This window comes from Oncorhynchus masou, chromosome 26 (assembly GCF_036934945.1).
Source record: "Oncorhynchus masou masou isolate Uvic2021 chromosome 26, UVic_Omas_1.1, whole genome shotgun sequence".
Lineage (NCBI taxonomy): Eukaryota > Metazoa > Chordata > Actinopteri > Salmoniformes > Salmonidae > Oncorhynchus > Oncorhynchus masou.
In genome coordinates, this window is record NC_088237.1 from 19,819,959 (window position 1) to 19,840,498 (window position 20,540).

General features: G+C 43.8%; 1 protein-coding gene across 3 annotated transcripts in view; it reads left to right on the plus strand.

The window, feature by feature from the left end:
• The window catches only part of LOC135514992 (PRKC apoptosis WT1 regulator protein-like), an 85,248-nt gene that overhangs the window by 54,825 nt on the left and 9,883 nt on the right, over nucleotides 1-20,540 (plus strand). The window contains exons 3-6 of one of the 3 annotated variants that reach the window (XM_064938772.1): nucleotides 3,249-3,380; nucleotides 15,144-15,178; nucleotides 17,959-18,076; nucleotides 19,448-19,552. In XM_064938772.1, coding sequence (XP_064794844.1) covers nucleotides 3,249-3,380; nucleotides 15,144-15,178; nucleotides 17,959-18,076; nucleotides 19,448-19,552 — 390 coding nt within the window. The remainder of the gene's footprint in view (nucleotides 1-3,248; nucleotides 3,381-15,143; nucleotides 15,179-17,958; nucleotides 18,077-19,447; nucleotides 19,553-20,540) is intronic. The other 2 variants (XM_064938774.1, XM_064938773.1) reach the window with 2 other exon arrangements.

Here is a 20,540-nt window from a genome sequence, read left to right on the forward strand (position 1 = left end):
ATTAATGGACAGTGGGCAGTGTGTGAATCACCTCAGTGCCGTTGTTCCCCTCCTTTCCTCACTGCTCCTCTCGCACTCTAACACATCATCCAAATGAACTCAGTCAGTGCCAGGGCATGCAGTAGGTAATTAATGAACACAAGTCATTAAACACGGTCGCGCAATACTGCCGTCGCAGCAGCCTCCAATGGGAAGAAAAGACTAGCGGACGGAGGTGCCCTTTGCTTGTTTATTAATACATTTGATGAGTAAACGGACAGAGAGCTGGCACGTTAACATTTCCCGCTGGCAGTTGGCTTCAATTTTTCAAACGGATCCTCTGAGGAGAGAGACTTTGTCGTGTTGTCTGTCTTGTTGTGATGTGTGTCTTTTGTCATTTATTTATTTTAATCCCAGGCCGCCGTCCCCGCAGGAGGCCTTTTGCCTTTTGGTAGGCCGTCATTGTAAATAAGAATTTGTTGTTAACTGACTTGCCTAGTTAAAGGGGGGGGGGAGAAGTATTATGAATGTCAGTGTTTAGGAAGGGATATTAGGTATAGGACCACACTGAGGAGAGAGAAGATATTATGAGTGCTCTGCCTGTATGAGCTGTCTGCAGCTATAGTTCTGTCAAGGAGCAGCTGTTGGAAATTGTTCTTGAGGATTTTTTCCCCATCTTAAAACAAGGTGAGGATGCTATAAACTGTTCAGATTCTTCACCTCCATTACATAAGCAGTGTTATTTGAGACACTGAAATGTCCATTCAGGGCGGTATAGACACAGTCCATTCAGGGCGGTATAGACACAGTCCATTCAGGGAGGTATAGACACAGTCCATTCAGGGAGGTATAGACACAGTCCATTCAGGGAGGTATAGACACAGTCCATTCAGGGAGGTATAGACACAGTCCATTCAGGGCGGTATAGACACAGTCCATTCAGGGCGGTATAGACACAGTCCATTCAGGGAGGTATAGACACAGTCAAATATTTTGCAAGTTCCTCCTGCCATGGATTCAGCATTAGAATGATAGATTGCGGATCACTTTCCCACAAAAGGACCACATTTCCACCCAGCACACACATTCCTAATGGACCGCCACAGTCGGGACCAGATGTAGCTTCTTAACTGGACTTGTCTTCCCATGATGAACACTGGCGTTTGGAGACCTCAATAACATGTTGAGTAAACGCTTTTCAGAGGCCTCGCGCTTTACGCCTGCCAAGGTCCCACACATAAACAGGAAGAGGAAGGAATGTTGGGACTCTGCTGCTCCTTTTCAGAACTCACTTCCCCTCTGGTGTGTGTCATCATCACCACTTTATCAGAGCCCCTCGACAGGAGGAAATGTACTCAGCGTTTCCCAGGGCAACCAGTAGTGCCCTCTTCCTGCTTTCAATAGGTGATACTTGTCCCTAGTTGAGCTGTGTGTCTAATGGATATGTGTCTGTTTGCTAAGTGTGTTTATCTGTATTTTAAATACAGCTGTCTGTTAAGTTGTTTGGTTACACCATGATATTGTATACCCATTCTTAATAGTTACTGTACATTAGTCATACAGTATGCTATTATTTATGTCTCTGCCTCCAGTATGAAGGAAGTTAGAGGTAGTTCGCGAGCCAATGCTAGCTAGCATTAGCACAATGACTGGAAGTCTATGGTATCTACTAGCATGCTGAGGACTGTATCCTATAATACTTCACTATCGGACTTGGTAATGTGAAAGTGAATGCTGGACTAAGGTTATATATCCAAGGTTCTATTGACATAAACCTATTTGACCCTGTGGACTCAGACGTGGCCGCCATGACTGATCGAGTACAGAGACAAAATATGGCTTAGCATAGACTCCTCACTGGCTGGGTCGGAAAAACACACATTCTTTCTGCTGAAATCAGAAACATCCCTTAAAAGGATAAGCCTAGATCTCCCATTGTTTTATCTGGAATAAGACAAATGCATGGAAATGATTTGAATTAATAGTGGGTAAAACAGCCAGCACCATGATCCAAAATAAATGTTTGTAACCCAGTTCCAGAAGTCCCTTTGTTTGGGTAACTGTGCATAGCAACATTTTTTAGTCTTAAAACACTGTGTTGATGTAGACTGACTTCTGTTAGACTGTAAAATCCCTCATTATTCCATATGTGACTGTTATTAGTTTTATGTTTCTGACCCCTGCTTCTCTGGAGTCTACAGCTGTGTATTGCTGTAGGCAGTTGGGAGGGAGCAGGGGAACGTTTTGGCAAATCAAACAGCACACAGCATCCCTGTGCCCTTTGCAGGGGTCTGATGGCTAAAGGCAGGCAGTGTGTTTACTGGGCTTGTCTGCACAGACACAGGCAGCATGCTCCTAAAAGTAATGTCTGTGTCAATATGTCATAGGCCAGACGAGAACAACTAGCGTTAACCTCTGCCTGAGTTAGAGCAGAGAAGAAAGGAATTGGCATTTCCCCAGGCGTGCTGATAAACATTTTGGCAGGAAGGTCTTTGCAAATGACTACATTCCTTTTTAGCCTTTTAAGGCTATTTTTACCATTCAAGGGCCTGTTCGTTCGGTAAGCACCGTTTTGTTTGTTGCACAGCGTGAAAACAGGAAAGACTAGTTTGTGTTCTGCACGAGTGGGAGGTTGGCTCCTGTTTCTGTCAATATAGAGGATACAACTGTCAAGTTCAAAGTCAAACTATTTTCTCAATGTATATTCATTTATTTTTGATGCACTACTTAACTAAATTGCATATATCATGAATTTCACAATTTCTCGCTGTGCCCCGACTGACCCCTACATCACAGGGCGTTTCGGGGACATTCCACGGGTCAAAAAGCCCTCTGACTACACGTCCACAGCAGCAGTGTAAGGACCCCTTGCCTGCCATCTTCCTGTTGCCTGCGGGTCCCAGTGAATGTGGCATAGGTTGCGTCAGAGCTCTGTCCAAGGGCTGGGAAAGAAATCATGTCTTAAGAGGATTAAGGGGACCGGGGCCACATCTCTCCGGAGGTGACCATGGTTACAGTGAGAATGACCCCGGCTGTCACCGCGCACCAACATCAGTGGTGGAGTCTCACTACCTGTGCCTCTCTCTCTTTATTGCTCTGTACCTCTCTCTCTTTCAATAGATGTACATCCTGTTGATATGTTACTTAGTGTATAGCATAGTTCATTTTTTATTTGCACCTAAAGACCATTCAATAAATTGAACTCTATTCACACCTTAATTATTCAATAAAGGTGTGTTCAACTCCCTCTCTTTCTCTTTGTATTGCAGAGCCTGGATGAGCTGGATGATGACGACGGAGGGGATAAGGCGAAGGAGGAGGAGCAGCAGCTGACACAGCTCAACACGGAACAGAACGAAGCCATGACCTCTGACCCAGGGGCCGCCACCCACTTACTACAGGTGAGGACCATGTCACCCAACCTCACTGACCTTTTACCCCTTAGTGTAATATCTAGGGCCTTGAGTTTTGCCTGACCATGTAACTGGACCTGGAAACACTCTGGGCTCAAGTCATATCAATCAACAAGGCATTTGGCTCCCCAAGTTATTGTACACATTTAGGGGAAAAAAGGGTTCTATCACTTGCTTCATATATGAAACACATAGAAGTTATATATAGAACCCTTTTTATATGGTTCTTTGATCAAAACCCTAGAGGTTCTTCACTGAACCAAAATGTTTCCATATACTGTTGAACACTGCATGGTGCCATTTATGAATTATGGCTACTACTATTTTGAGCTAAGAATATACTTTAATAAACAATTAAACAATGGATTGAAGAATACCAGCTAGAATTATTTGCCATTCTATGCGAATATAGTTTGGAAATATGCACTGGTGGCCAGTGTTTGAATGATGGCCCACGTCAACTCTGGCAGACTTCTTTACAATACAACACTTTGTCCATTATTTAGTGATCAACAAAAAGGTGTCTTCTGCTCTGTTCTCAACCACCACCAAACAGCAGACCTCACACATACAGTTGAGACAACCACAGGTTCATGCTGCATGCAGTGCCCCTGGATGGAGAGCATGTTGTGGGGTTAAAGGCCTTGCTCAAGGGAATGTTTTGAAGATGTGAACCCAGCAGCCCTCCAGTTGTCAGATCAATTCTGTCATTTATTTTTTCTCCAGTGCCCAGCCCGGGATTAGAACCATCCACCCTTCGGCCACACGCCGCTGGCTTACCTGCTTGACTGGAGACATGAGTTCATCTCCAGAAATAAGCATGAGTTGACCTGCCAAAATGCTATGCAGACATACAATTATTATGATGTAGAAGAACAACTTGCATGTAGTTGTCTGCAGCAACCGAAAGAGAGAGCCTCATAGTTGTGCGTTACTGAAAGAGAGAGCCTCTGATAGTTGTGCGTTACTGAAAGAGAGAGCCTCCGTTACTGAAAGAGAGAGCCTCTGATAGTTGTGCGTTACTGAAAGAGAGAGCCTCTGATAGTTGTGCGTTACGTTACTGAAAGAGAGAGCCTCTGATAGTTGTGCGTTACTGTTACTAAAGAGAGAGCCTCATAGTTGTGCGTTACTGAAAGAGAGACTGATAGTTGTGCGTTACTGAAAGAGAGCCTCATAACTGCAAGAGAGCCTCTGATAGTTGTGCGTTACTGAAAGAGAGAGCCTCATAGTTGTGCCTCTGAAAGAGAAAGCCTCTGATAGTTGTGCGTTACTGAAAGAGAGAGTTACTGAAAGAGAGAGCCTCATAGTTGTGCGTTACTGAAAGAGAGAGCCTCATATAGTTGTGCGTTACTGAAAGAGAGCCTCTGATAGTTGTGCGTTACTGAAAGAGAGAGCCTCATAGTTGTGGTTACCTCTGATAGTTGTGAAAAGAGAGCGTTACTGAAAAGAGAGCCTCTGATAGTTGTGCGTTACTGAAAGAGAGAGCCTCTGATAGTTGTGCTGAAAGAGAGAGTTACTACTGAAAGAGAGAGCCTCTGATAGTTGTGCGTTACTGAAAGAGAGAGCCTCATAGTTGTGCGTTACTGAAAGAGAGAGCCTCATAGTTGTGCGTTACTGAAAGAGAGAGCCTCTGATAGTTGTGCGTTACTGAAAGAGAGCCTCTGATGAAAGAGAGAGTTGTGTTGTGTTACTGAAAGAGAGAGCCTCTGATAGAGCCTCTGTTACTGAAAGAGAGAGCCTCTGATAGTTGTGCGTTACTGAAAGAGAGAGCGTTACTGCGTTACTGAAAGAGAGCCTCTGATAGTTGTGCGTTACTGTTACTGAAAGAGAGCCTCTGATAGTTGTGCGTTAAGAAAGAGAGCCTCATAGTTTGTGAAAGAGAGAGCATAGTTGTTACTGAAAGAGAGCCTCATAGTTTGCGTTACTGAAAGAGAGCCTCTGATAGTTGTGCGTTACTGAAAGAGAGCCTCTGATAGTTGTGCGTTACTGAAAGAGAGAGCCTCATAGTTGTGCGTTACTGAAAGAGAGCCTCTGATAGTTGTGCGTTACTGAAAGAGAGCCTCTGATAGTTGTGCGTTACTGAAAGAGAGAGCCTCTGATAGTTGTGCGTTACTGAAAGAGAGAGCCTCTGATAGTTGTGCGTTACTGAAAGAGAGAGCCTCTGATAGTTGTGCGTTACTGAAAGAGAGAGCCTCTGATAGTTGTGCGTTACTGAAAGAGAGAGCCTCATAGTTGTGCGTTACGTTACTGAAGTTGTGCGTTACTGAAAGAGAGAGCCTCTGATAGTTGTGCGTTACTGCAAAGAGAGCCTCATAGTTGTGCGTTACTGAAAGAGAGAGCCTCTGATAGTTGTGCGTTACTGAAAGAGAGAGCCTCATAGTTGTGCGTTACTGAAAGAGAGAGCCTCATAGTTGTGCGTTACTGAAAGAGAGAGCCTCTGATAGTTGTGCGTTACTGAAAAGAGAGCCTCTGATGAAAGAGAGAGCCTCTGATAGTTGCGTTACTGAAAAGAGAGCCTCTGATAGTTATGCGTTACTGAAAGAGAGAGCCTCATAGTTGTGCGTTACTGAAAGAGAGAGCCTCATAGTTGTGCGTTACTGAAAGAGAGCCTCATAGTTGTGCGTTACTGAAAGAGAGAGCCTCATAGTTGTGCGTTACTGAAAGAGAGAGCCTCATAGTTGTGCGTTACTGAAAGAGAGAGCCTCATAGTTGTGCGTTACTGAAAGAGAGAGCGTTACTGAAAAGAGAGCCTCTGATGAAAGAGAGAGTTGTTGCGTTACTGATAACTGAAAGAGAGAGCCTCATAGTTGTGCGTTACTGAAAGAGAGAGCCTCATAGTTGTGCGTCTGATACTGATAACTGAAAGAGAGCCTCTGATAGTTGTGCGTTACTGAAAGAAAGAGAGCCTCATAGTTGTGCGTTACTGAAAGAGAGCCTCTGATAGTTGTGCCTCTGATAGTTGTGCGTTACTGAAAGAGAGAGCGTTACCTCTGATAGTTGTGCGTTACTGAAAGAGAGAGCCTCTGATAGTTGTGCGTTACTGAAAGAGAGCCTCTGATAGTTGTGCGTTACTGAAAGAGTCTGATAGTTGTGCGTTACTGAAAGAGAGAGCCTCTGTTATAGTTGTGCGTTACTGAAAGAGAACCTCTGAAAGAGAGAGATAGTTGTGCGTTACTGAAAGAGAGAGCCTCTGATAGTTGTGCGTTACTGAAAGAGAGAGCCTCTGATAGTTGTGCGTTACTGAAAGAGAGAGCCTCTGATAGTTGCGTTACTGAAAGAGAGAGCCTCTGATAGTTGTGCGTTACTCTGATAGTTGTGCGTTATAGTTGCAAGTTACTGAAAGAGAGAGCCTCTGATAGTTGTGCGTTACTGAAAAGAGAGCCTCTGAAAGAGATAGTTGTGCGTTACTGCAAGCGAGAGCCTCTGATAGTTGTGCGTTACTGCAAGCGAGAGCCTCTGATAGTTGTGCGTTACTGCAAGCGAGAGCCTCTGATAGTTGTGCGTTACTGCAAGCGAGAGCCTCTGATAGTTGTGCGTTACTGCAAGTGAGAGCCTCTCACATAGATTGTGTGTTAAAAGTCATGTAATAATTAACTAGGCTATTAAATCACCAATACTTATTATACATTTATTATATATAATGTATACATACCTCTTATATTAAAACCAGTATACGACTGTTTCTGAATAACGGTCCCCTCATTTGACTCTGAAATACCGACATAAAATAAAGAATCTGCTAATTGCAAATGTCAGACTGGGTCTGTAGCTCTTTTTGGCATGTCCCATAATAAACAATGGTTTATTAGAAAGCTAGCTTGTGAAGTGGTGAATTAAAGTAGCCTAGCTTTTTCTGTTTAGCTAGCTAGCTTACGAACATGCTAATTCTAATAACGTTTCAACTTTATTTATCTAGTATATAGTCTTTCATAAGACTTTTGCTTCATATATTTTAATAAATCAACTTTGCTCACCTTTAATACATTGAAAAATAACGTGCTTATTGGTAGGCTAGTTGCAAGTTGCCTAAACCACCGTCCTTTTGCTTTGTCATGCTGGAATGGATTGGCAGTTGGCTTTTGAATCGGCATGGCAGTTCTGAGTTATCCAAAAGTTTCTCGAACCCCTTTTTTATGAGTGTGCTTTTATTTAACACATTATTTCCTCTTGCACAAGTTTGTGCCTGGCTGTTTGCCCCTTGGACTGGTGAAGTCATACAGCAACATCATTAATATAGATATAAATGTCAATGGAAAACAGCTAAAAACCAATTAAGAGGGAATGTTTGCTGTCATTTCAGAGTTTGATGTGACTGGGTTAGCTTTTTTTAGCTGTTTAATTTCTAAAATCCCTATTACACTCTGGGGCGGGATAGAACCCTCAATCTTTGTCTTTACTGTGTGTGTGTGTGTGTATGTATGTGTATATATATGTATGTGTATAACTTTTTTTTAGTAAAAGGTTCTTTAAATATTAATTGAAGAACCAAAAGGATACATATAGAACCCCAAAGTACCCTTTTTTTCTAAGTGTATAGTACAAAACAGGATAGATCTCCTGATTCCCGGTGATCTTCAGCTGAGTCCAGCCCCAACTTACACACTCCCTTCCCCTGAGCAGAATGTGATGATGGATGGATAGATGGATACCACACTGCCACCAAACAGAGGCACTGTTGGTCAGAGAGAAATCACTCTGCTTGAGAAGGAGAGCGCTGCAAATAATGCATTGCTCTATTTGCACTACAATACTCTACAAAATACAAAGTATTCTCATTCCATTCCGAGTGTGGTGACATTAGTAGTACTAAAAACACAGCTTAGACACCTGTGTTTTTGAGATGGTCGCAACACAGCTCAGCTCAACGGTCCACGGGGATAAGTGCTTATAGCTTCATTGGGAGCCTGTGTTGCAGCAAGTCTCTCTAAAAACACACTTCAGAGCCGTATCTGGAACTAATCTGCATGTTTGACAGGCTATTGATATATGGAGCATGCAGTTTGGGAAAAGAGGAGTCCCTGCCTATTCAGTCCAATGCATTAATAGATTTCATAGGAAGGCCAAACCGATTTTTATATACACATTGTTTTGCAAACAATATGTTTTGATTGTGGTACTAGGTGCGTAATTGATTTTGAAGCAAACCGTTCCAGAGCATAACATACCTGAATAAGACAGAGTCCCATACTATCAGGTTTATTATTATTGATACGATTGTTTCTATAAGCAGTGATGTTGCAAATATCGTTTTCTGTTACTTTTCCCTTGAAGAGATCATAGTCAACAAGTGTGCAATTGAAGTGCTGTCAAACTCTCTATGCAGAGACGTGAAGGACTTCAATGAGAATGTCGGTAACGTAGGCAACAGGGGAGGCACTCGTCTATGAGCTGGAATATGGTACGATTTGGATTTCCTCCGTGTTTTATATTTACAGATGTGTTTTCTGTCTGTACTATACAGTATATCAGATGATATATTTGTATAATGCTTTCCAAATGTAGTTAGTAATTTAATGTATAAAGTCAGTAGGCCCACACACTTAATTCACTAGAAATACGAGTCCCCCCACACACTCGTTTAACCTGTGTCATGTGTGTAGAAAGTGAAGAGGATTCTACTCTATTGACATTGAATCTATTGAATCCAGAAGATTCACTATATAACACATCCTTCCCACTGAGACACAACCAGATTACACTTCAGCCATTTCAAATGAGACCTAGAGGTGCTTGCTGAGCCCACCTTACCATTACCACATATTTCCCTTAAGTCAGAGCAGATGTGGGTACTGCCACGGCTAACCACTGGGGAGCTCCCACACTGCATCTCACCCATTGCTCTACCACGCCCTGTCTTTCAGCAAGGGGTTGTTGATGGTCATATTTGGTTGTGTGTCGTGCCTTTGTGACCGTAGTGACGAGCTAATGGAGGAGGAGGGGGAGAGAGAATCTACAGGGAGGTGTCAAGTCGACATCTGTAAAGACAGAGCATTCCAAAAATGTGCTGTTTTATTCTGACCCCATTTAATCACACAGACAAGCGGTTGCCATGTTGTCGGTGTAATATACAGCTACCTCGAGTGCAAACTGTCAGGTCTTTTAGCTTCGGCACCGGTATCAAGATGTCTGGACTGAGACGGGACCAGCAACTTCAAATACTAAGAAAACGTAGACGTTTCTGCAAAACAAAATGATCCCCTATCGTTTTGCGCCCACACGGTGTTGCGTCAATAACAAGTGAACTTGGTTAATGAGCTTTCTGACTTTCATTTGATAGTTGATTCGTATTTCTCTCTTTTCATCCTTTCTTGGGTCAGTCTATCTGGTACCAAGTAAAACACACTATCCTCCCCTTCTTCCTCTGTGGAGCGCGGTCTGTTCCTGCCCTATAACAACCCGTTCATGGAGAAGAGACTAGGTAATAGCAGTGTTGCACTGTCCAGTAGGGATGTGACAATACCAGTATTGCAATATGTTTTCCATGGCAAAAATGAAAACACGAAGCAGACCAAACTCTTTGGTCATTTAAAAACCTGCTGTATGTACAATATTGTGTGCTACAGCTTGGAAAATAAATAAGTAAATGTGATTCTGGATGATAACAATGATTTTTGTTTCCAACAACAGGGCTGTTTTCCTAAAGACGTTAAATCCACTTCGTGTTTTGTTTCCTTGCCATGATACTAACGAGCATCGCTAAACTGGTATCCTCCCGGCCCTCCTGACCAGCCCGTCTTAGTGAGAGGGAGTAAAGATGGATTCCTGTAATGGCTGCAGCACCATCTCCCCCACTGTCATCCTCTCTGTTCCTACTCATCTATTTCAACCCGTCCACCCCCACACACTAGCACCTTGTGATACACATGGAATCACACACACACCCGTATGCACGCACACACACAAATACTCACACACACTGGTGTTTTTCTTTCCTATGGTTGCGTTCCTCTGTGAAGTAGTGTAATCAAGTGTAGTTTCAGTAATGTCTGTGTCACAGAGAGGCCCTCTCTCTGGGGACCCCATGTGGTCCTGGTTATCAGGCCTTACCCCTATGTGGTATGTGAGCCGTACAAGGAAAACACTTTCCCTTAACCTGGAGCCCTGTCAGATAAACAAAACCATAGGTAACATTAAACTGGATCATCTGCTTCGAATGTTGCGCCTGGTCCAAAGGGGAGAGTGGCTTAGGTTCTGAGTTCTGAAGCGGTGTGCGCTGTATACACTGAGTATACGAAGCATTAGCAACACTAATATTATGCCCCCCCCCCACCCCCCTTTGCACTCAGAACAGCCTCAGTTCGTCAGGGCATAGACTGTTCAAGGTGTCGAAAGCATTCCACAGGGATGATGGCCCATGTTCACTCCAATGCTTTCCACAGATGTCAAGTTAGCTGGATGTCCTTGTTGTGGTGGATCATTCTTGATACACACGGGAAACGGTTGAGCGTGAAAAACCCTGCAGCGTTGCAGTTCATACTACAGTGCCATACCCTGTTCAAAAGGCACTTAAATATTTTGCCTTGCCCATTCACCCTCTGAATGGCACACATACACAATCCATGTCTCAATTGTCTCCAGGCTTAAAAATCAATTTTTGGGGCCTCCCGAGTGGGGCAGTGGTCTAAGGCATTGCAGTGCTTGAGGCGTCACTACAGATCATAGCTTTCACCTGGTTCGTCTAAGTCATGGAAAGAGCAGGTGTTGTATATAAGTTTAAATATATACATATGTAGCTACAGTATATGGTTTTGCAAAACAATTATGTTTTGACTGTGGTACTGTATGTGCAAATTATTTTAGAGCATAACATAAGACACACACCCACACCCCATTGTGGTATCCAACACCTTAACGCTCATTTGCATTTTTAATTTGCACCTGTCTATCTTTCTCCTCCCTGCCTAGACAGTTTTCAAATGCATTAACTGAAGCTTCCCTGCTTAGATGTAATGTTCTTTAAGCCGTTCAGAAATTTGGTTGTTTAGCCTGAGACAATATTTTCAGAGGGTATCACCATTGTTGACCAAAGATTACAAGTGTGTAAATCAGGTTAACCGGATTAATATTTATCCTTTACAAGATTGCTGCCAGCTAAAATAGGTCATTGGCTGTAGTCCTCTCATTTTGCCAGTTTAATTCTTTGGCCTCACCTTTTGAAATGTCAATGGTGGACTCATAAAATGACAGAGCCTCCAGAGTAAGAGATGGGGATATTCATCAGCTTTGCAAGGAGACATAGATGGAGAATTCAGGGCATTGGCAGTATGCTGGAATGCAAAAGTAGGCCTATTGTTGAACTTTTATTAGGCATGCCTTCTGGGATTTCAGACATTTTAATGGGCTGTCAAGTGCACAAAGGCTGTCAGATTGCAAACCCATAAATTCCTTTATTTATTTGTATTATAAATGTGCATGTGATTTATAAGCGGGAGAACATTGTCATGAATTATATATTTGGCCATGGATAGATGGGCAGACCGACACAGACTGACTGACACGAAAATCTGCCAACTTTACCATGCAAGGTATTGCCAGTAACAAAGCTTGAGCTTTTATTTCCTCCAACTGAGGTAGTCTTTAATGCAGTAATATGTTTAAAAGTCCCACCAACGCCTCAGTATAAAACGTTGCCTTTTATCTTACCGGCTTTGGCACATCAAACCTGTGAAATACAAAGCTTCACTGAATTCCTTTTAATGTATTTATCTCCATTTACATGTATGTATGTATGTGGTTCTGTCCTTGAGCTTGACATGTCTATTGTCACAGAAATGCTTTAGCATTTAGCCTGAGCGAACACACACAGGAATCTGCCATTTCATATTTTTGTATTGACTTTTAACAGGTACATTTTAAAAGGTCCTTATCTACCTAAAGAAATGATGGGTAAATATACATGTGTGTCAAACTTAAACTACAATTCGGCTTTTAGTGTCAACTTTTATTAAGCTGGGATTTCTGAATTTCTACTGGGCTGTCCAGCTCACAAAGGCTTTCAGATCGCAAACACCCATAAATTCCTTTTTAAACAATGTGCATGTGATTTATGAGAGGGAGAACATTTGCCACTGCACTTTTCCTCTTATCCTGGAGTGGCACAAGTCTATAGGCTACAATATCATGTTGACATTTATGTTGAGCATGTTTTGCTGCTCTAGTGGAAGTAATATTGGACTTGTGTATTTACAGTTATTTACAAATACCTCAAGTGCGACTCGTAATAAGACTAGGTATTTAGCCTATTAAAATGTATCTGACTCCATAAAGATAAGTAGCAATATGCAAGAACACTATAATTGAGATACAGTAATAGGCAATCAAGAAATGTCTGAGAATGGAATTTGAAATACAAGTGTATTTAACTACCTTGGAAAATGAATGGATTCACATACACGGCATAAATCTGAAGTTACAAGGCAATACTGACATTAACAAAGCAGTATACTATGCATGATAAGAGAGAAATCATAGCCTGAAATGCCATGGGGTAGAGAAGGAAAGAAGGTCAGAAAGAGAAACGAGAACCTTGAGTCTGACTCTTTTTATAAACATCTGAGTTGTTTGGATTCAAAATCTTGAGTTGTTGGCCAATAGTATTCCTGTCAAGTTAACCTCCAATCAGATATCAGATCTACATGATGTGACCTCTGCTTATCAGAGGTGAGAGAATGGGGGTTGGAGAAATACAACGGAGGATGCTGAATTCCTAAGACAACAGAGGAGTTTCTTGCATACGGTTGCTAAGTCAGGGGCTTCCCTACCCTACAGTACGATTAGTCCTATTTAGATGCAAGTCTGCTGCCACAAATTTAAAAAAAGGCAGTTTGTCGAGGACATTTGTTAGCAAGATATCAATGTGCATGATGTCTAACAAAGCAGAGTGAGGGTAGGAAAATGTATGAAACCTGGATAAAACAGTGACATTTTCAAATCATCCTACGGACGTTCATCCAGGTCAGCTTTTACATTTCTTTACATTATCGGAAAGAGCAGATTCTAAGGTTTCTAACATACAATCACTTACAAACTCTGGAAAATGGGGGCAATGGATTTATAAAAATAAACGCTTACCCACATCTGCATACCCCCTTTTTTTTAAATGTTATATATTTTTTAAATTGAACCTTTTACGTAACTAAGCAAGCCAGTTAAGAACAAAATCTTATTTACAATGACGGCCTACACCGGCCAAACCCGGACGATGCTGGGCCAATTGTGCGCCGCCCTATGGGACTCACAATCATGGCCGGTTATGATACAGCCTGAATTCGAACCAGGGTGTCTGTAGTGACACTTCTAGCACTGAGAAGCAGTGCCTTAGACCGCTACGCCACTCAGGACCCCTCCTCCCACTGTCACCGGTACAGGCATGTGCACAGGATATATACATGGTTTACCCCGGCACAAATGTGGTAAAAATGGGACTGTTTGAAAGTGGGCGCTCCCCCAAAAGTTATTTTTTTTACAGGTAACATACACAAATCACACAGGATTTAGAGTATCTTAGACAAACATATGCGCACGCACACACACACACACACACCCTGTCTCATGTCGATGCAACAGAGGTATTTTTCAGGTATTTTTCAGCTTGATTGTTTTCTATTGTTAAGATCCCATTGTAAATCTCTTCTGTCATATGTATACCTATGAAAATAAAAGAATGCCAACTGTCCCTACCCCGGCTTCATGAAAGACAACTCTGCACTGACTTTGCTGTCAGCCTGCTAAAATCTAAATTCAGAGACTGGCTACCCCCTGACCGGAGTCAGGAACACCTGCAGCCAAAACAAACGTACTATACCAAAGTCTAGAACAGAAAGGTACAATCCCATGTTTCTGCTCATTTGATTAATGAGTCACTTTAAGACCACAGGACATTATTGATTTTTTTTTTCTTTCTGGTGTTTGTTTATTTTGTTACTGTTACCCATGAATATGGTGTATGCTCATGGATTTCTGTTTGTATTGACTTCTACATGAGTGTTGAAACCAAAACAACTTAACATAAGAGCTGGATATGTAACATGCATACAGCTCATTCATAGTGTTGTTTCCGAAGCATTCATGAGGCCTGTCTGTTCTCTGTAATAGTGGCTCTTAGGGCTGCATCAGAGGCCATAATTAAGGATCCGCCCCTTTTTTTTTAAATTTCTGTATGCATGGTACAACTGGAGACTGTGTGGTGATAGTTAAGCCATTAGCTTCAGGGGAGCTATCTGTCAGTTCAGCAGCAGAGGTACAAGACGGTTTATACACAACCTACAGGCTCTCTGTAGTAGCTACTCCGGATGACTTTCTGCAGATGTTGACGCAATGCTATTTTGTTGTCGTGTTTCTGTGTTGCACACAACTGTGTGTGTGTGTGTGTGTGTTCACCCTAAACAGATTAATCAGGAAAGGTGGGCTTTTTTCAGGCAGTGACAAGCTTTTCGAGATGATTATTTTTGAGTCTCCGGTGCATTTTACAATCTGGACACAGGTGTTGAATACAAAAATGCTGACTAAACCGTTTCATAACTCAAGCTACAGATCATAATTTTCCTCAGGCACATTGATTATTCATCCTAACAAACATTTCCGCCTCTGTGTATGATAGACTTCCCTTTGTTCATGTATTCCTTAGCAATTAGAAATGGCCCTCCCCTTGACATAGCCCACCAGTATGTAATATACTTGTACAAAAGAACCCTGGCCCTTTGTTGTCTGAGTATCCCCTTCCTCTGACATGGCTCTCCTTTGTTTTCCTAGGATACTCCAAGATCCGGGAGTGGCCACCACCAGAGGTGAGAAACCTTCCCTGTTACTTCTGTTGAGAAAGAGGGCGTGTATTATTGTTTCTGGTATGGAAGGAGTGAAGGTGGTGATAAAAGTGAAGAAACGGAGAACCTGGAAGACCAGGAAGAGAAGGCAACAGTTTAGGTCATTAATTACCATAGCAGATGACCTTGCATTTACTTAAATAGATTTTGAAGTTTCACCATTGAAAATGCCCTCTGTGTTTACGGTGCCAGTCAGAACATCTAGTTCCAGTTTGAATTCAATGCATCAGAAATTACAGCACAGCTTAACTCGCCGGGTGTCTTCTCATACAGCGTTTCCCAACCTCGGTCCTGGGGCCCACCCTATTTCAAGTTGTCTTTGATTATTTGAATCAGGTGTGTACCCAGGGGGGGCCCCAGGACCGAGTTTGGGAAAACCTGCTCTAGTAATTGACTGTATGCCAACAACATGCGTGTACATTTTGTTCAGACTATCGTTCGACAAGTTTGCAGGCAATGCAACGTTGACGTGACACGAGAGCATATCAAGCCGATCCGATGTCTCGATAAGGAGTTGAAGTTCAATCAAGGTCGGAAAGAGTTGTTGCTGATTACAGCCGACATCCTCTTTATACCACACACTTACTATGATTGACTTATCGGAGCATACAAGAGCCAATTAATCCACACCAAGTCAATATTTTTCTTGCTTATGGTGTGGCCATTGACACCTCAATTTATCTTCTTTAACACTGTTAAATGTCCAAAGCCATTGACACCTCAGTTTTTCCAGACACCACACTGCTAAATTCCCAACCACCATTTGGACATTCTTTTCCACTATTTGCATAAGGACAATCACCATCAAATTGTTAAGTACTGTGTGATCCCTGCCCAGTTCACCAGCTGATGGTCCCAATCTGGCCCAGTAATGATGTCCTACTGTGATTGGCTGGCCTCCACTGTCGGATGGTCCAGTGTTGTGGCACAGAGAAGCTGCCAGGTGGGCACCACAAGATGGTGGAAATATTGGACAACCCGGTCTCTGAACTCCACTGAAACTATACAACAGGCTGCTAATGCATTCACACCATCCTCTCTCACTACACAATCATTATGGGCTATTATAGCGATCAGCCTGTTGCTGGTTGTCAGTCTGGAGATGGCTTATGACTTTAAGGCCTTCTCTGTTCCACTGGGCTCTGCTAGCAGACCACACCAGGCATCTCAGTGCTTGTTGTGTGTGGCCATTGGGTCTGCCTCTCCTCTCCAACCCCCAACTGCTGAGACCTCCAAGAGTGGATCATTGCCTCTGCCTGTCTCCTGTGTGGTCTCTGCGGGACGCTAATGGACCAGAGTGGGGTGATTAGGACTGAGGGCATGGCTGTTTAGACTGGGTGCCTGGCAGATGCTGCAAGCCCTAGAGACAGAGGGATGTAGAGCGTTTGTGTGTTTGCATTTACAAGGGTGGAGTGGCCTTGTAGACATTCAGCCAAAAACATGTCATTCACTTGGCATAGGAAAGTGCCATGGAGAGCATTTCAAGGACTTTCTCTCTATCATCAAAAGCATTTGGCACAACACTCTTTTTAGTTCTGAAAAGAGTGAGTGAAAATCATTTCTGTGGGTTCAGCCTCTGAGTTATTGAGGAAGTAAATGTCAAATAGCCCCAAAAAACTGCATTACTTGTGTTTGTATTATGAGTGGTGGAGCTTCCTGGCTAAATAAAAGAGATGGTCAGATTTATTTTGTTGCTATTTCTGCTTCTTAGGGAGCTAGTGATCGTGTAGTCTCGGAGAAGGATATTTATTTACTGCTCAGAATAAGTAGGTATTCAACCTCGTTTAAGAAATATTGAAGTTTCCTTTCCTGTAATGCAGACATACTGTACTCCTCCAGAGACTGGGATCACTCTTCGCTTAACTGGTCTATAGAATGCCCAGTAGGTAGCAGCCTGAACACACTTCTACAGGTGGAATACAATGGAATATTATGGTTTTCTGTGGCAATTCCAGAAGTTTCCCCTTTTTTTGTGGTCCTTTTTGAGAAATATGCAGACAACCCTCTTAAGCAATGAGGCGAAGCCCAGAGGCTGCCCAATAATTTGATTCCAGGAGAGAGTTATTGGACCGGGCACAATCCGCATGGGTAAAAATATGAGGAGCGCAACTCATTCCAAGACTTCCACGTCCGTAATTATTGAAATAAAGCCGCTAGGAAATAGGTTCCAATATTCCCCTTGCTGCCCTCGAGTCTTCTCTCAGAGAAGAGCGAGAATGAGAGAGCGAGAAAGGGGGAGAGAGCTGTTTGTTCCTCACTAGCAGACCAAGGACCGCGGAGCACCTCTTTTCACTAGCCGATGAATAGGGACGCTTTGTTGCTAATGACATGAAGTGGATTTATGCAGGGCGCTCTTTACACATCTCAGCATTCAAGATAGTCATATTGAAATGGCCTCATATTCAGAATCCATTCTTCGCCCTTCGAGATAGATAAAAGCTGTCAGGGTTCTATGTTCTAATGGGATAAAAGGTATAAGTACTTGTTCTCCTCACACTTAAGTCTGACCATTAGAGCTGTATTGTGCGTTCAACAGGCTCTGAGTCATACACTACAACAGCTTTTCAGTTTTTATGTGATTCTTTTGAATGTCAAGGAACGTTCAAAAGGTTTATACGTTCCTTATTGGATTTACTTCACAAACTACAGGTTTTTGTGAACGTGGACCGTACCCAACAGTGAGTCAGTGTTGAAAGCATGGACATTGGTGTTGGTCAGAAGTATTGATGTGTGTGTTGTGGCAGCAGCAGCTCTGGAGGTCCTGGTTCTGAGGAGGAGGCAGGGGGGAACAGTCGACACCGCTACGGCAACCGCCACGGCAACGCCGGAGGACTGGAGAGGAGGATGGAGGAACTGGAAAAGGTACTCAAAATTAGGCTTGCTCTACCATTCCCCCAGAAGTGTGCACTCGGTCACCCCCCCCTCATGCATTGGATTAGTGCAAGCAAGCATAGCTGGGGGAAGGTTCTGCATTTAGGCCTACCGTTCACTAGTTGACAACTATTTCAACACAGGCGTATCCATCATCACTATCCAATGTTTATAACATCACTGTGATGTAAATATTAAAATGATATGTTTTAGTTGACTATTTCAGAATGACTGTTTACTCTTCTTGGCACATTTGACCATTTTTATTGTTGGTATTTGTTATCCTTCCCGTCTACTGCTATTTCTGTCTATATCCATCTCACGTTTCCTGAAAGCTCTGTGTTTGTCCTTCTGTCCATCCGTCGCAGGGGCAGAGAGACTTTGATAGTTCTCCTCTCCCAAGGCCCTGCTGCTATAACTGTTTTTAAAGCATCTATCAGCATCCTGATAAATCTTGAGGATTTCTTTTTAAAAGATGAATTCCTCTGAGTCGTTTGAGCGGCTGCCCAGTCTGGCCTCGCTGTTCGTCTTTCAGTCAGATGTTGCCCTTCCTATATTCCCGTCTGCAATAACTCCTCTGTGTTCAGTCAGAGAATGTCTTTTACTGGAGTTAGGGAGAGGGGGAGTTCTCTCTTCCCCACCACCCTGTTCTTATGAAACACTCTGTACTCCCTCTCAATCACTTTTTAGATTCTCAAATGTCATCCCGGTCCAGTCCATTTATAAAAGAAAAACTACTGCTTTCACTTGCCACGATGCCTGTAAATGAAGAGTTTGCACATCACTGGCGAGTTCGAGAGAGCAGACTGTGCACTTTAGTTTTGTATTGATTTCAGCAAGTTCTGTCGTTGGTCTCTGGCTCGTTTAAATGCAGTAGATTTCATAGCTTTATACAACATTGACAAATGTGCAGCGCCCTTGATTGCTGTGCGTATCGCATTGTAGTGTCATTCATCATGATAATGAAAGTATTACTTTGAAGCTCCAGTTACCCATGTAACTCGGGTAACCCTCCATAAAATAACATTTATCTTCCGCGGCCTGAAGACTTTTGGTCGCCGTGGTATGGACATCATGCTACATTGTTTTGAAGTTTTCTCGTTGCTATATGGGTTTCCATGGACACCAGTTCACGCTTATCTGTAGTAAAACACAAAGTTAAGTTGGATAGGCGGATTCCTGGCGAGCCTTCATTTCCCAGCGTAAATATCATCTTGAAATGTGACCATATGTCCACATGGCTGAGGCTTCTATATTTCTTCTCTCTCTGTCTCTGTCTCTCTGTCTGTGTATGTGGACCATACCAAAGTGCTGCAGGATGTGTTCTAACGTTAACAGAGCTCTTTGCCCCTTCTTCTTCAGGAGCTGGCCAGACAGAGGCAGGAGAACGGGCAGCTGCTGAAAGCCCACCAGGATAAAGATGACCTGATTGGAAAGCTGAAGGAGGAGATTGACTTGCTGAATAGAGTGAGTGTTGGAGAGGGTTCGGCCAGGGTTGAGTGGGTAGAGTTGGGCTAGGCTGGGGAGTGTTGGAGAGGGTCAACCAGGGTTGACAGGGTAGAGGTGGGGTAGATTGTTGGGGAGGGTCAACCAGGAATGACAGGGTAGAGTTGGGCTAGAGTGGGGAGTGTTGGAGAGAGTCAACCAGGGTTGAGAGGGTAGAGGCGGGCTAGGCTGGGGAGTGTTGGAAGAGTCAACCAGGGTTGACAGGGTAGGCGGGCTAGGCTGGGGAGTGTTGGAGAGAGTCAACCAGGGTTGACAGGGTAGAGCGGGCTAGGCTGGGGAGTGTTGGAGAGAGTCAACCAGGGTTGAGAGGGTAGAGGCGGGCTAGGCTGGGGAGTGTTGGAGAGAGTCAACCAGGGTTGACAGGGTAGCGGGTGGGGGGGAGTGTTGGGGAGAGTCAACCAGGGTTGACAGGGTAGAGTTGGGCTAGAGCTGGGGAGTGTTGGAGAGGGTCAACCAGGGATGACAGGGTAGAGGTGGGGTAGATTGTTGGGGAGGGTCAACCAGGAATGACAGGGTAGAGGCGGGCTAGGCTGGGGAGTGTTGGAGAGTCAACCAGGGTTGAGAGGGTAGAGGTGGGCTAGGCTGGGGAGTGTTGGAGAGGGTCAACCAGGGTTGAGGGTAGAGGCGGGCTAGGCTGGGGAGTGTAGGAGAGGGTCAACCAGGGTTGAGAGGGTAGGCGGGCTAGGCTGGGGAGTGTGGGGGAGAGTCAACCAGGGTTGACAGGGTAGAGGCGGGCTAGGCTGGGGAGTGTTGGAGAGGGTCAACCAGGGTTGAGAGGGTAGAGGCGGGCTAGGCTGGGGAGTGTTGGGAGAGTCAACCAGGGTTGAGAGGGTAGAGGCGGGCTAGGCTGGGGAGTGTAGGAGAGAGTCAACCAGGGTTGACAGGGTAGAGGCGGGCTAGGCTGGGGAGTGTTGGGAGAGTCAACCAGGGTTGAGAGGGTAGAGGCGGG